Genomic DNA, 16548 nt, shown 5'->3' with positions numbered 1-16548 from the left:
ACTATTGCTTGTCATTAACATTAACGATTGATAGTTAAATAATATGCTATAGTATTGCTAATATTTAGCAGTAAATTTTGTTTTGTTTTTTACATAATAATGTCACAGTAAAGGCATTTTCTGTTGCACTTTTCCTTCACTTGTTGCACTTTGCTGAATTAATTTTATTTTCACTAACAATTTCATGTTTTTTTAATATTTTTATAGATTTTTTTATAAATCTATCTTTTTTACTTTTTGTTTTTCACAATTTTTGCTTAATACCACCTCTCACCTTTTTTCAAAGTGTTGTCCTCAACATTTTCTGACTTCTTTAAGCAAAATATAGTTAACAGTATTCTTAATGGCCTTTAAAAATAAATTATTTTAAGTTGATGCCAGTAAATCTTTATTAATACGTTTTGAACCTAATGCTTAAGCTTTTTATAGTTTTGAATCAAAGAAGCCAAGTGTTAGTATTTCTGGATTGTGTTTAACTTATGTGATCAATATTTTTTTTGATTGTTTGGTATTAAAATCATAATCCACTTCAATTTTCATTAACTGCCATGTTCTATATGTGTTTGTATTATGTTGAACCTATCATTCTTTTTTATAACTATAATTTTGATTATTTTTAAGTGATACAAACTTAATTTTCAGTTACTCAGTAATTCAATTTCAGTATTGCTAAACTATAGTGCCAGTTTTTACTTAACTTTTTTCAATTGATATTGGAATGATTTCAAGTAGTCGTTTGAATTTGACATGAATATATGCTTATGACCATCATTTCTCGAGAAGGAAGCCTGGATAACAATTGGTGGCATGGAGGCACCAGAGTGATGTTTGGCGATGTTTTTCAGGCCTCAAGAGGAATCAGCGTATGCGGGCTACCATCTTGCTTATGAAGTCAAAAAACTCATGTACGCTCTATCTGTCTGTCTCTCACTATTTCACTTTCTCTGTTCTACTTTTACCTTTCCCCCTTTTGTTTTGTTTTATGTTATTACTTACCTTTTTTGTTTACTTGTTTTGTTTTTTTGTTTGCTTTTCTTGTATTGTTTGCTTATTCCTCCTTTGTAATATATGTTTAGGTATTTCTTTTTGTTGTATTTTTAGATTTTCTCATTTTTTTTTTAATATATTATATTGCATGGCTTGATGATATATTGTGTTACACTATTTTATTGCTTCTTAGTTGTATTAAAAAAAAAATGTAGATTTAATTTATCAGGGATGGGAAAGTTACAAAAGAAAGTTTAAATCTCATGTGGGTTTTCATGTAATATTTATGATTTGTTTCCTAATAAATGGTTTTAAAATAATGTTACTTTTTTATAATTATATATTCTTATTTTAAACTTAAAATATTTTATCTTCTACTTCAAGAAAGTGAAATAAAGCATATTTTGTTTTGTTTTTTGAAGTAAATTTTTTTGTGATTGAGTTTAAATTAATTGGTAAGATGTTGTACTTGTACTACTATAATATATCAAGAGAAAATATTTATGATTGGAATTTCATTGCATTGTAATCAGTATGGTATGTTTATACAAATAATAATTATTTTAAAATTTATATATAACTGTGAATTGCTGGTTTAAATAAATAAAATAAATAAATGCATGGTTCGACATTCCATTTAAAAACAAGGCCTACCAACTTGGTCACCTCCTTGTATATGGTGTCAAGTATGTAATTTCTGATGGCTATAGATTTTTTTCTAAATTTTTATTGAAATAGCTGCTTGGCCATCCTTGCGAGGTGAGTGAAGCCAGCTTCAGATTTCAGCATAAAGATTTCAGAGCATATAAAATTCTCTAGTCCTTGGGAATTTAGCCCATATCTCCAGGGTTTTTTAGTCAAAGATATTAATCTCTATATCATTGGCGTGGTCAATGTTAGAATTTTAATTATTCTGAACCATTAACTTTTACTAAAGGTATTATAAGTAAATAGAAAATGTATTTATATATGTTTTTCTTCTTTAATTCTGACATTATTGGATATATTATTTGAAATATTTTCTATTGCGTGTTGAAATGATTAGTAGTAAGTGTGTTATTCTTAAAAATATTTCATTTTCAACATGATTAACTAATAAGATAGTCGATAATTTTCCTATCCATGATTATCTATCTGACATTGTGCATGTTTTTCGTAGTAGTTTAATGATTGAAGCATAAAGCTTATTTCAGGAAGTTTACAAATTTATGAAAAACAAATGTAGGCATGAATGTTTTCATTTATTCTTAACCCATTTTTACAAATTATATTTTTAGAAATCATCTGTAAATCTTAAACATTCAGATTATGTATTGGATTTTTAATTTTATAGGAACAGCCATATTTTGAGGAGTAGTTATGAAGCATTATATCCCAATCGAATGATTAGTTAGTAATTTATTGTGAAATAAGACAACACTAGATGTTCTAGCATTGTAGATATTATGTACCTGCATGTTAATATATAGTGATTTGTATTTATTATGTGTGATTTTATCCTTTAATTATATATTTTCCTATTACAAATAGTTTAATTTTATTGAAAAATTTTTATATTTAAAAAAAAATACTAAAATAATGTTTTAAGAAATCTCTTTATTAATTTTTTTTAAAAAAATTAAAATTGGAACTTATATTTTTTATATAAATTTAATATAAGACCAGCTTAGTTACTTTTTATTTTGCATAGGCCTACGAGTCGGAATACAGGTGGCAATAATGTGAACAATAATAGTGGAGTGGGCTTACAAGTTGGAATAGCAGACGATCAGGCTAAGGATTTTGATTTTGAGAAGACAGAAATGAAGTATGATTCAACTGGAATGTTTCATTGGAGTCCAGCTAGAAATCTTGAAGACTGTATTCTGGTATGGATTAAAACAATATGCAATCAGATTCAGATGATCACACACACACACTATTATAATAGGATATTATACAATATAATAGGTACAAATAGTTCGGGTGAAGTAGATAGCTACAGTGGTTGGTTGATATTAAAAGTATTAGCCACTTACTGTAACATACACGCATTAGACATTAATGCATCAAAAACAAAATTTTACACTGGCACAAGGGTAGAAATAAAACAATTGCTCATGTTACAAATGATAATTTACATACTGAAACCATTTCGAACTATACGTACTTAGGTGTTCCAATTTCTAACTCTGATCTTTTTCTAAATTCCATAAAATATTCTAAAAATAAAACCTGCACAGCCATCAATTCTATCTTAAATTTTTGGTCACAATATTTAGGAATTAATACCTCAATCACACTTAGCATTTTATTGTATTCAATTCATATGTTGTAGAATGTACTATTCTGACAATATAGAAAGGGCTCACCTTCATTTCTTCAGAAAATTATTTTCTCCAAGCGAGGGCAGGCCATCTATAAAATATTACGCATGGATAATAATAGACTACCCAAAATATATTTTGTAAAAAAAACCTAAGAAATATTCATTTTGATTTAAATAGTGTCCTCTGCATCAGAGCATTCATAATGAACTCATAATCATTTTGTTAAAGTTACAATATATATATATATATTTATACATGGGATTCTCTAAATGAAATCTTTGCATAAAGGGATTTTGGCCATGAATACTCTTTTGCTAATTACTGCTTCAACATTAAAAAAAAAAATCAAGTGTAAACATTTTATCATTCAAACAATCCTGTGATCTTTCAAAATCATGATACTGCTATGAAACTTTTATTAGTAACTAAATGGATATCAATGATTCTAAAAATAAAATCTTTGCAAAAAAGTTTTTGGCCATGAATGATCTTTTTCAGCTACTTCTTCAATATTACAAAAAAAAAAAAAAACCTGAAGTATTTTTTATTGAAACAGTTTTTGGTTTTTAAATAAAGTTTCTTCATACATCATATTTAATGTTTTCAGTTATTATTAAATAAGAACAATTTTATAATCTTGCTATTTTAATAGGTGTTGTCAAATTCAAAATCTCAAATTCAGTGAAATGGTTGATATGATTATGACAGGGTTATAACCATTTATCGTAATTATTTGTTATCTTACAGGACAGAAACCAAGCGGCGATGACAGTTCTCAACGGGCATGTTGTTGTCTGCCTGTTTGCTGATCCAGATTCACCACTCATTGGGCTAAGGAACCTGGTGATGCCATTGAGGGCATCCAACTTTCATTACCATGAGTTGAAACATGTAGTGATTGTTGGTGCAGTTGATTACATCCGTAGGGAGTGGAAAATGCTTCAAAATCTTCCCAAAATATCTGTTCTTAATGTAAGTAGTTAAAGAAAATATGCGTATTCAATACATTTTTTTATCTATTGCAATCACTTCACATAACTATTATCTAAAAGCACATGTTGGTCCTAGGTAGAAACAACCAATAATAAATATTATTATTGGCAGAAATAAACCAATACAATAAATATTTTTTTCCCTACTCTACCTTACCTATTGAGTAGTTCAGGTGTTTGCAATAGTGGGATATTACACATAATAAGATAGTATTGAATGTAGAACAATATAAACTCTGGTTTTGTGGTTTCCATTGTACTGAAATCCTTCTAGCTGGTCTCATTTTTCAAGCTTCAAGGTTATACTGGTCTTGACCCCTTTTTTCTCTAAACTTGTGATCACTCAAATGCAGTCCTGATTAATACATGCTCAGTATTAGGGATCTGTAACCTGGCCAAATCTCATAACACGTGAGGAATAGTAGAACAAAATAGTCTGGAACGACCTATTTGTGCTTAAGAGAATTATTGCCATGGTACTCCCTTATCTGGGTTGTCACTCACCATTGGCTCTATTCCCCATTTGTATTCTCCCGGACTATCTTTTTCCATTTGTTAGGGTTTTCGACAATCTTTAGCTGCAGATTCTAGGAAAATTCTGCTGATTCTTCTCTCCAGTAAAAATTATTGGTCACTTCTTCCCACAGGGGAAAATCAATAGCCACCATCCTCACTAGTATCTGCACCACTTCGTTCAAAGTTGACCTTTATGGCATTTTTTCCACCCAGTGCACTTGAGAAGAGCAGCGGAAAATTAACAATAGATAAACCACTTTAATCTTGTATTTATCTTTAATATCTGATTTTAATTTTACCATGAGAAGGTTAATGACCTGTGTCTTTGTTCTAATTGCATGTGATATATAGAAAAGAAGTTTTTTGTTATTTAGCCCAATTCTATTTATTTTATATCTACCTCAATGCCTTTTAGATTACTCTAGTACAATACATTCTTTAAGATCTTTAGATCTTGCTTTGCTTGGTCTCTGTTGTAGAATGATTCGCACTCATGTATTTCAAGGAGTACTTAGCAGATGTTTTGAACTAATTTTCATTTATGAAAGATTTTTTAGTGAATCACAAGCTCTATGTTGTTTCACTTATGGTCCCGGTTTTTGAAGCTGAAAATTTTGATTGAAAAGGTACCATAATGGGTGATAATTTGTACATTCTTCTTTTGATTTAGAATATTTGAAATTCAGGTATATTTTTTGTTAAAAAGTAGAAAATAAGGTGTTGATTTTTTTTTTCTCTCAAAAGAGTTTACTTATCTCATTTTTTAATTTCAGGGTTCTCCTCTGAGCAGGGCAGACCTAAGGGCAGTTAACGTAAACTTATGTGATATGTGTGTAATACTATCAGCTAAAGTGCCTAGTAATGATGATCCTACATTAGCAGATAAGGAAGCAATCCTTGCTTCACTAAATATTAAAGCAATGACTTTTGACGATACAATAGGGGTCTTGAATCAAGGTGCTTTGTTACATCACTATTCATTTGGTATAAAATATTATTCTTTTATTGTTTGTTATTTCATCACCAGAATTGATTGATTGGGTATTTATGTTTTTTGGTCTAACTATACTTTTTAACCAGAATTAAAAATATTAAAACAAATATCTAATCCTGTTAAAAGACTATGTAAGTTATGATTTTCTCATTATTAAATTATTAATAAACTTGTTTGCTGATCTAGTATTTTATTTTTATAGTTATTATTTAATTTTATTTGCTTTCTTGCATTAAGACTAACATGACCAGATGTTTTACAATGTAATGTGTAACAGACATTTAAAAAAAGTTTATGTTAATTTTCTGCTTCAGTTATATATTTTAAACCAAAATAGATAGACATAAAACATCAACATTACAAATAAAGATTTAATAATTCATACTATAAATTTTTTTAATGATTTGGAGGACCTAAATGTGAGACAATCCAACCTAATGTTGGATGGCTGGTCACTTTAATTTTAAGCTCACACTAATTATTTAATTTTGTTTTATTAACTTTTTTTGTTTGCGTTGAAGAAGTAAAAAGTACATGCTCTAAAGATTTCACTACTATAGTCTGGCATTGTTGGGAGTCATGCTCATAGGTTCTCTTGAATTCTTTTTCACTTGATAGTCTTGTATTTTGATTTAATGGCATTAACTGGGAATGGCCTTGCATTGTTGTGTTGTAGCTGAATATCATTTATTATTGATTAATTTATATAAAATTAATAATTGTTTTGGTATTCAATGCCTTAAATATTGATTTTTGGAACCTAATGGGAATAGAAAATTAATATATCCAGATCATTACGTCATTTACTTATAAAACTACTTGAACTTTTTTTTTTTTTACTATACAAATTATTACCTTGAAGACTACTTCCTCAACTACTAGTTAGTTGCTTCATCAAACTACTTGTTAAATTATATAATAGTTATTTAACTAAATATTTAGTTTGAATGTTTATAAAAACAAATATATTACAATTTTTCTTATTTTAAGCAAAATAATTCCTAATTTCTTCTTTTTATTTCTTTTCATAAAATAATTGTAATAGTTTATTATAATTACTTTTAAATGTGATATAAAAAGTATGTAATTTTAAATTACAGTAATTTGTTGATGATTGTAATTACTTCACATTATATATAGAATTGAAGGAAGATGGTCTGGGTGGTGGTCAAATATAGGTACCCAAAATCTAGTTGTCTTGCTGTTTGAGTACCTTTTATACCAAGTACCAAACTTGTACCAAACCATCTTTTATTATATTGTATTAAATTAACGTCTATGACTTTATTGCTTTTAAATCAATATTATTTTAATTCTTCCTGTTCAACTAGATGAATCGGGTGTTGTATCAGCCAATGAAACTTTAACCTCTGTCAGCGGTCCTATTGTTCTTCAGAGGAGGGGATCTGTTTATGGAGCCAATGTGCCTATGATAACTGGTAAAAAAATCCTTAAAGTGCTTACATTTCATGATGAAATTCTTTTTGCTTGATAATTTAAGAGTTTGATAAAAATATATCTTCATATTTTTTGTTTTTGTTTCAGAACTAGTTAATGATAGTAATGTACAGTTTCTTGATCAGGATGATGATGATGACCCCGACACTGAACTGTATTTAACACAACCATTTGCTTGTGGAACAGCATTTGCTGTTAGTGTGTTGGATTCTCTTATGTCAACGGTAATGATTTTTATATATCTATATATTCATGCATATAAATATATATACTCTCCATCAAAAAATATTGCATCAATTAGACATTGCTAAATTTCATGAGAACAACAGGTTTTTGCTAAAGACTAATAAATTCAAAATAAACAATTTTAATAAGAACACATTTAAATTGAATTTCTACTACTACTACTAGTGTGGCTCTACAATCCAGTGTCAAATCCTGGCCTCCTCCTGCAGCTCCCACCAGTTGTCTCGGTCCCTTGCAGCCGCCATCCAATTCCGAAGCTCCAGCATATTTGTTGTAACACCAGCAACACCATCAACTCATTGCAGCTTTGGTCTTCCTCTTCTCCTGGTACCATGGAGTGGCTCCATCAGTAATTGTCTTGATGGATCCTAACTACGTGGATTGAATTTCTACTTAGTTAAAAGAAGAAGTAGAAATGATATAACTAATTAATATCTTTCATATAACTAATAAAATGTTAGTAGTGGGAAAGAAGCAGAGACAAGGAAGAAAATGGACTGAGGAAGAGCAAGAGGAACAGTCCAGGAGGATGAAAGGGTATTGGAGTAAAAGGAAGGTAGAAGGTGTGAGGATGAATTGAAAATGATATTCACGTGATCCTTGCTGGCCGGTTAATAAAAAAAAAAAAAAAATGTTAATATCTTCCATATAAAAATAAAATGTTGGTTAGGCTCCATAATTAGAAAAATATTGAGATATTTAAATATTATAAGTTTTTATACCTGAAGTAGAGAGGAACGCTTTATTCAGTAATGCTGCTGATGTATTTAGATCAACTTGCTAAAACACACTGCATACTTATCAACCCATAATTGGTATATACAATAAATGGATAATAAATGTAACCATTCAAGACTCAAACAGTGCTCATGGTTAGATATTATCTCTCTTAAGAATTACAGATCTCTCTCATTGCTAGCTGTCGAACTTAAATTCCCCTTTTTAAACTTTTTTCCCCATTGATGCTTCATTTTCTGTGCCTTTTCTATAAGCTAAGTTATGAAAAACCATGGCTATATTATGATAAAGATTTGTTTGATAGAAGAGATTAGAGAGATGTACATTGTACATTTTTTAAATCAAGATTTTTTTGTTGTCTAGCAGAATAGATTCCAAACATTGAATGTAATAAGTAGTTGGGTAGAGATAAAGGTTGCTAAATACAACAAATGTCAATGTAATAGCACAGATAAAAGTGGGAGTACATTGCGCCTACCCTTATAAAAAAAATTTGAATCTTCTAGTTTTTCTAATGATATTCAAAAATATGAATAGCTAACAATCCCCGCTCAATGGAGGAAGCATTACGTTCTAGAATTTTATCAGAGCCCAGAAGACTGTACCTTTGTGACACTTAAGGGTCACAATCATGTAGTATTGTTTAGAGCTGTCTCTGAAGTCTGTTTGCACAAGTGGCTGGTTTCATCATGTACTTTTGTACAAATTTTATGGTTTCTTTCAAGTCTACAGTGGTCTGTGAGTACTTTCATTACTAATCAGAGCTCATGTCTATTTTGGCTGAGCAACCACTTGGTTTTAGAATGAGAGTGCTGTCTGAGCTCAGCACATCCCCTCTACTTCTTGACTAATTGTCAATGTCATGTAACACTATAAATTTTTGTAAGATTTGTTTAGGCAAGTTTGGCAAGGCAAGTCACTGTTTTAATAAAATTTTTGTTTATCTATTTCTTCTTATAAATAAAGTCAATATTTTCTCCTAATTTCACAAGCATTATTTATGTTGAACAGACATACTTCAACCAAAATGCATTGACTTTAATAAGGTCTTTGATAACTGGAGGAGCAACACCTGAACTGGAACTGATTTTAGCGGAGGGAGCTGGTCTAAGAGGTGGATACAGGTAACTTTTTTTAATTATAACTTAAAAAGATCACATAATACAAATCGATGGCTTACTTCATTGTGGTGCTTGCTAAGTACGTTTCCACTAACTTTACAAACAATACAATTAAAATTTCTCTGTTTTAGGAAAATTATCCTCATCTTTGTTTTGTGAAACTTATAACTATCAATTAATCAGTATCGTTTTTAATTTTACAGTACTTCTGATAGCTTGTCAAATCGTGATAGATGTCGAGTTGGTCAAATTTCCCTGTATGATGGGCCTTTGGCACAGTTCGGAGAAGCAGGAAAGTATGGTGACCTATTTGTTGCTGCTCTGAAAAGCTATGGAATGCTGTGTATAGGACTATATAGGTAAGAAAGATAAAACACTTACTTTAATTCTCATATCTGATTAAATTCTAGAAACTTCACAATAGAAAACCTTTAAACTTAATAATATTATTTTTTATTCAGTTGATTTAGCCTTTTGGACCAAATAGACTATTTTCGAGTATCTTGTTTCTGCAATAGATACGTGTATTCAAGTACTAATATATGTTATCTACAGTTATTATTATTACCCAACAGGTGATATTGTTATGGCAATAACAGAAATTCTTTTACTAGATAAACTTTTAAATACTGTGAAGTTTGAGGACATCTGGTCAGTAATGAGTTAAGAATAAAATTACTTATTTCAAGCAGATGAATAAATTAAACCATTAATAATGAAATCACGAAATTATGAATTCATTCATTAATCATATTGAATAGCATTTTAAAACTTAAGCATTAAATAAAATAATGAATACTAATAAAATTGCTTTGATTTTCTTTAATAATATTTAGATAATACTTATGAAACATTAATCCCCTTCAGGTTCCGTGATACAAGTTCTTCATGTGATGCTTCATCAAAACGCTATGTGATAACTAATCCACCAGATGATTTTTCACTACTTCCTACTGATCAGGTAAGTAATCATATGGATATATTTCACTTTTTTTTTTAATGATATAGAAATTAAATAATGTAGTATAAAGGTCGTGTTTGGGTAGAAGCTAAATTTTTTGTGATAATATTTCTTTAATTGCATGTAAAATGTTAAAATAACAAGTTTATGAAAATTAGATCTCAAAGGATATAGTTTATATGAAACTGTATTCTTTTTTTGCAGTAATTTGAACAGTAAAGTTTTTTTTTTCTGCTTCTCTCTCACCCACTTCCCCAGTTCCCTATTACTAAACAATCCAGGGTCAGATGTCATAACTATAAACAATTATGGAATAAACTGATTGGAAAATTGATTATAAATAATATATTGTTTTAAAACACTGCTATAATACTCCTTATCATTCGTTCTTTTAAAATTGAATTGGCTGTTGAAAGTGGCAAAGACAAAGTTCTGGACTACTATATAATACACTTAACCCTTTGCACTTGAAGTTTTTTTTCATTCAGATTACCAGTGAAATAATCCATGAGCCGCGACTGTCATTTGTTTCCAAAAACGAAATATCTTATACACAATAGTTTTTACTGTTTGTCTTTGTCCTGATATTGTCTGGACTGAAAATGATTTGCATTGTCTCTGTAGCCCTCGAGTTTGAAGACAAATTTTAAATGGCTCCACTCTGGAGCCCTCAAGTGCAAAGGGTTAATGAAGAAAAATCAAAAGCGTCAATATCATTTTTCTAATACGGATTCCAAACAACAGAGCAATATTCTAAAATTGGACAGACCATGGATAGATAAAGTTGTCAAAAGCAGCCATGGTTTAGAAGTTTGAAATGGACTTAGTTCTTATAAATAGCCTGCTTAGGATAAATAATCTTATGTATATACATATGATAAATTAATGTAGTATAAATAATATTGATATTGTTTTCTTTTTGGTGCAGGTATTTGTCTTAATGCAGTTTGATCCTGGAATGGAATATAAACCCAACAGAGGTCAGAAAGGGAAAGACGATAATTCCTGACTATTGCTTTGTAGCGCTCTCACTGATGGACCTTATTCATACATATAAATTGTTTATTTATCACATATTAATATGTTGCACAAAAACTATTAAGTATACTTTATTTCTTTTTAAATATGCCCTGAGTCAATCTCCTGATTTCTGTCCTTTATTTTTATTATTATATTTTATTATTTATAATTTTTTTATAATAAAAAATTTAATTGTTCTCCTTTAACTTACTTTTTCTTTATGCAGAAAAGCAAACAAAATATATTAGGGACTAACTAGTAAATAATTTCATAAATTAATTGTAATATGTATAATTTAATGCCTATCTATTAAAAAAATTTTGTTCAAAGCACTCTTCTACACAGTTCAAAACATTACGGTTAGTTTTGTTTGTGTTATATTTTGCACTTATCACATCATTGATTATGAACTATCCTAGTTGTTCAATTTTTTTTATTTAATTAAAAGAGTTAATTTAGGTGAACATTACAACATAATTACAAATTATGTTAAAAAATTACATAATTTTGTTACAAAAACAGATAATTTTTTTGTATAATTTTTTACAATGGCAAGTGTATTATTAAAGGAGAAAATGAAAGTAAATTATGCTAAGCTAAATAAAATTATCTCTTGGTCTTGCCAGGTTTTATGATTCTTTTGCTCCTCATTTCATTATCTTGATTTTTATTGATTACTAATATAGGATCACAGTTCTTAGATGGTTTCTATAGTTAAATTTATCACTTTAACCTATTTGTGACCCATTACCATACATTAAAATAAATTAATTGTTTTGTTTTTTTAATTTTGGTATTTTGTTTTTTAAATTGAAATTGTAGTTTTTTAAGTTTTTTATTCGATAGAGATATCTCATGAAAGGTAATAGATTTGTTTTTTTTAGCACAATATTATACATGATGTAAATATTTTTCCTTGCGAGCAACCAATTGCACTCAATTTCTTAATACATTAAATTCTCAAACAGAGATGATTATATTAAAATTGTGTGCAAAATGTGTAAATATCCAATATTTGCTGGGCTGTGGACCAAATAGTTTAAAAATAGTTGTCCTGTTTAAAATTTGTTTTGCTTTTCTGCTTCTGTCAATGCTAATTTATCAGGATATATAAAAATATTCATTTATTTTGTAGTATCAATAATTTTCTAAAAATTATTATATGAAAAGACTTAATGGGCTTTTTGCAACTTTATATGTGATAAATGCAATATAAAGGATGAGAGCTGCTACATTGTCTACTGAAACCTGAAGCACACAAAGACTTTTTGCTGTTAAAAGCATTTATAAATAAATTGGTTTATATTAAATTTATATACTGCAAGTCATAACTGTATAATAAAAAATCCACCGTATTTCTACTTCATTACTAAAAAAAAAGTTATAAATAAAAAAATATTTTATAAAATTTGTAAATACGTTGTTTTTTGTATATGCGATAAAAGCTATATAATTTCATATGTGTTTATAAGTAATTTTGATGCTGAAAATGTATGAGAAACTCTTATTTTTATTATTGTTTACTTTAAGGCAAAAATTGATATCTTTTCATGTTAAATACTGAATCAATTTGAGATCAAATCGATAAATCATTTTTCTTTCACAAAAGGGTTTCCCACTATATGACACATCTGTTAATTTTTTTTTAAGCACCAGATGCTAAATATCAATGATAATGGCCTAAGTGTTAAGTACTTGTTTGTACTGTTTGCAAATAGCGTGTTTTAATGAACTTGCCTTTACCCACAATCATGCAGCGTTTTAAGAATATTGAATGTGCAACTGAATTAATGTATATATATATGTCATCAAAAAATAAGTATGTATATATATGCATGTGTGTATATGTATATACTTATTAATAGTTGTTGCCTTGCAGGTAACAATGTATTTGCTTACTGTTAAGGAACACATAAGGCTGCCACAAAATCATTTCTATTAGATTATTGTGTTTTATAATCATCTTAACCAATGAAATTAGGTCTTTTGTACTTTATTCAAAGCCTCAAGCAAAATACCATTTATTTACTTTTTTAAGACTCCCTGTCATGAGTACCATGTGATTAAAATTTTCATGTATTCTTGGCATTTTTCCCTTTTACAATATATTGGAATCAAATATTGTGGCTTGATTTGCAGCTGAGAAAAGGTAGTATGGTAAGTGTTCTTTCACTTTCTATAAAACACCAATACTTTGCGAGAGAAAGAGAGAGAGAGTGGTGATTTGTTCATTGCTTCATTTATATGATATTCTCTTAAAATCGTATTAGCTGCTTGAAACTATTCTGTTTTTAATAATTGTATATTCAATAAATTTGTCATCACTTACGTTGTCCTTCTCAAACTTTCTAATATACATAAGTTGAAAATTCTTAGCTTTGGATTTTCTAATTTCATCATTTATATACATTTTTATTGTTTAAAAAAAAATAATAATTTTATATATTGAATATTTGGTAATTTTTCTATTATTTACTATGAGCAGAATAAAGAAAAACTGTGAGAAATTTTTAAATGATCTTTCACCACAAAGATTATATTTTCCATCTCTGCCTTTTCTAGATATTTTAGTATTACATCGGTTTATTGAATATGCATGAATGATCATATTGGTGTGTTGAATAAAAACACTTTGAGAGCCTTGCAGACAACTGCACTCACATCGAGCTTTATAGAATTATATTTAATGTATATCTAGCTAAGTCGTTATTCCATAAATGTATAGCTTTTGTTAAATTATAAGGGAAAGTTTTTTTGTAGTTGAGAAATAAAAGAAAGGAAGTGAGATTTAAAAAAAAAAAAAGAATAAGAAATTAAAGCAATATGATGTTTTTCTGTATTTGTTAAATTTAATTAGAGTTGAATTAAAGTTATGTTACAAATGTTGAATGTTTTTAATTATAAAGTTTATATATTGAATGGATTATAAAAATCAAAAGAGTTTGAATGTATTTTTTATGAAATGTGTTTAGCATAAGTGTATAATTATATAACAAACAATAGATGTGTTAAAATTGTTCATTGAGTATGTACAAAAGATTATTTCAAATAAATGACAGTAAAGTTGCTTTTATAAGGATTTCTATTAAGTAAAAAAGTTTCTAATTTAATCTGAGTTGATAACTAAAAAAAATAATATCACTGTAAAATATTTTTAAAAATAAGAATAAGGCAGACCCTATATAAAATTCTTATTAAATTTTTACTTTGCCAATGCTTTAGTTTGCTCCTTTTTGTTAATAAGTTTATTTTATTTTATGTGATTAGTGCCTTGTCAGAAGGTTCTCAAATTTCCATAGATAGTGAACTATATAAATATTTTTCAGATTCAGGTATTTATGTAGCATAATATCAGAGAATTAGTTTAAAATTACTCTAGTAAATTGATAGCTGTTTCCAAATGTTTATTTCTATATGCTCTCTCATCAGGGGTTTGGTTGGGATGGCGGAAAAAAAGAAAAGTATATAAATATGGATACTTATATTTTTAAAATATTGGTAGATAATTAAAATAAAAAAATCAGAAACAATATATATATTTTTGACAGCCAGTATTCTTTTCAAGAAACAATACTATTTATCAGTAGTCAATCAGCTTGTATTTTTTTTACTGTTCTCATTGTTAATCTGATAAACCTCGTGGAGACATATCTATCACTGATAAAATAGAAACGTCTGACATGACCCTACAAAGTTCTTTGAATGCTGCTAGGCTTTAAGAATTTTAAATTTTTTTCAAAGGATATTATTTTGGTCTTCATATGATGGTTATTCATTCCCCTTAACAGATTGAAATAGTTTTTGTTTGTGACTCCTGTAAGAAGCAACTCTATTGTCATAAATTGGAATGCTTAAAATTAAGCACCTAAAGAAGGAAAAAAAAAAAAGCTTGCTGTATATATGTAATTTTTTCTAACCTGTGTCTTATTCACCAAAGATTTATATATTGAATATATTGTGAAATATTTGTGTGAGTGTATTTTTCACCAAACTATGTATAAATAGATATGTTGTACGGTTTTTTAAACATTAAAGTATGCTCATATTATCTGCCATTTGATAACATTTGTTAAATACAGAAAAAAAGTAATTTTGATTCTTAAATTTTATTGTTAAATAAAACAAAAAATGGTCTAATTGTATTATGTAGATATTGTTAATAATTATTAGTCTGAAATCATTTGTTATATGATTTTGATGTCAGTTTTTGTATAAGATTTAATTTTTAGTCCGGCAAATAATGTTTAGAAATTATTTCTTATTATTATAAATATATATATTTTTTGTTAAAAAAATTTTTTGTACACAATAGCTAACTGTTAATTGATTGTGCTTACCGAGTTTGGTAAAGTACATTTTTCAAGAAGCCAAATGTATTCCTACTAGAATAAATAACAACAGTATTGATGGCTGTATGCTTTTGGTTGCTGTTATTATTTAAGAGATTTTTATGATTGTTTATTATTATTAATTTTGTGGAAATATAATTATTTAATATTATGTTGTTAATATAGATTGTATATGTTAATTGTAATTAATTACTCATTTAAAATCAAATTATAGTTTTTTATCAATTTAAAAAATATACTACACACTGTACCTGTTTAGTATTTTTGACAAACTTCCTTAATACTCTTTTGTCAATGAAAAATTAAAGTCAAAGATAAATAAGCTTATTAAGGTAACATTTAGCACTAACTAGATCATTGGGTTATTATTTGCACAGGTATTTTATGCAGAGAGTGTAACAATGTTCAGTGCAGTATTAAATATTTTAATTTTTTTAACATTGTTTTTATTATTATTTTAGTACAATTAATTGAGTATAAAATTTGTCAGCTAAGGTTTCGGTTTAAATGACTGAAGTAAATTAGTTACATATATAGTATACTGGATACAGTTTTGGTCAAAAGTTTTCTACAACAATTTAAATTTTATGAAAATTTTAATGCACTGAATATTGAAACAATTTATTTAATTTCCTCTTCTTCTTTTTTTTTTTTTTTTTTTTTTAATTTCTAGGCTGTTCGGATCAAATAATCTGGTTCCGTCTAGGTTAGGGTATTTTTAATTTTCTACAACTTTTTTTTTTTTTTTTTTTTAATTTATTTTCATTTCAGTTGTAACATCCGTATGAAATGTTGTTAATTGGTAATTGAAATAATTTTATTTTAAAACAAAAAGTATTTTTGGATTTTTCACAAAT

General features: G+C 27.8%; 1 protein-coding gene across 4 annotated transcripts in view; it reads left to right on the top strand.

The window, feature by feature from the left end:
- slo (calcium-activated potassium channel slo) overlaps positions 1-16242 on the top strand; it is a 258833-nt gene extending 242591 nt beyond the window's left edge. For 2 of the 4 annotated variants that reach the window (XM_014417223.3, XM_014417234.3), the window contains 10 exons: positions 846-905; positions 2678-2855; positions 4044-4268; positions 5578-5761; positions 7130-7237; positions 7344-7480; positions 9252-9364; positions 9565-9720; positions 10229-10322; positions 11251-16242. In XM_014417223.3, coding sequence (XP_014272709.1) covers positions 846-905; positions 2678-2855; positions 4044-4268; positions 5578-5761; positions 7130-7237; positions 7344-7480; positions 9252-9364; positions 9565-9720; positions 10229-10322; positions 11251-11331 — 1336 coding nt within the window. In that variant the 3' untranslated portion in view covers positions 11332-16242. Of the gene's footprint in view, positions 1-845; positions 906-2677; positions 2856-4043; positions 4269-5577; positions 5789-7129; positions 7238-7343; positions 7481-9251; positions 9365-9564; positions 9721-10228; positions 10323-11250 lie in introns of all 4 variants that reach the window. The other 2 variants (XM_067050932.1, XM_067050933.1) reach the window with 2 other exon arrangements.
- The last annotated feature ends 306 nt before the right edge of the window (positions 16243-16548 follow it).

This window comes from Halyomorpha halys, unplaced genomic scaffold, assembly GCF_000696795.3.
Source record: "Halyomorpha halys isolate HHAL.00 unplaced genomic scaffold, Hhal_1.1 Scaffold150.1, whole genome shotgun sequence".
Lineage (NCBI taxonomy): Eukaryota > Metazoa > Arthropoda > Insecta > Hemiptera > Pentatomidae > Halyomorpha > Halyomorpha halys.
Note: the sequence above shows the minus strand (reverse complement) of the source record. Positions and strands in the feature narration are given on the sequence as shown.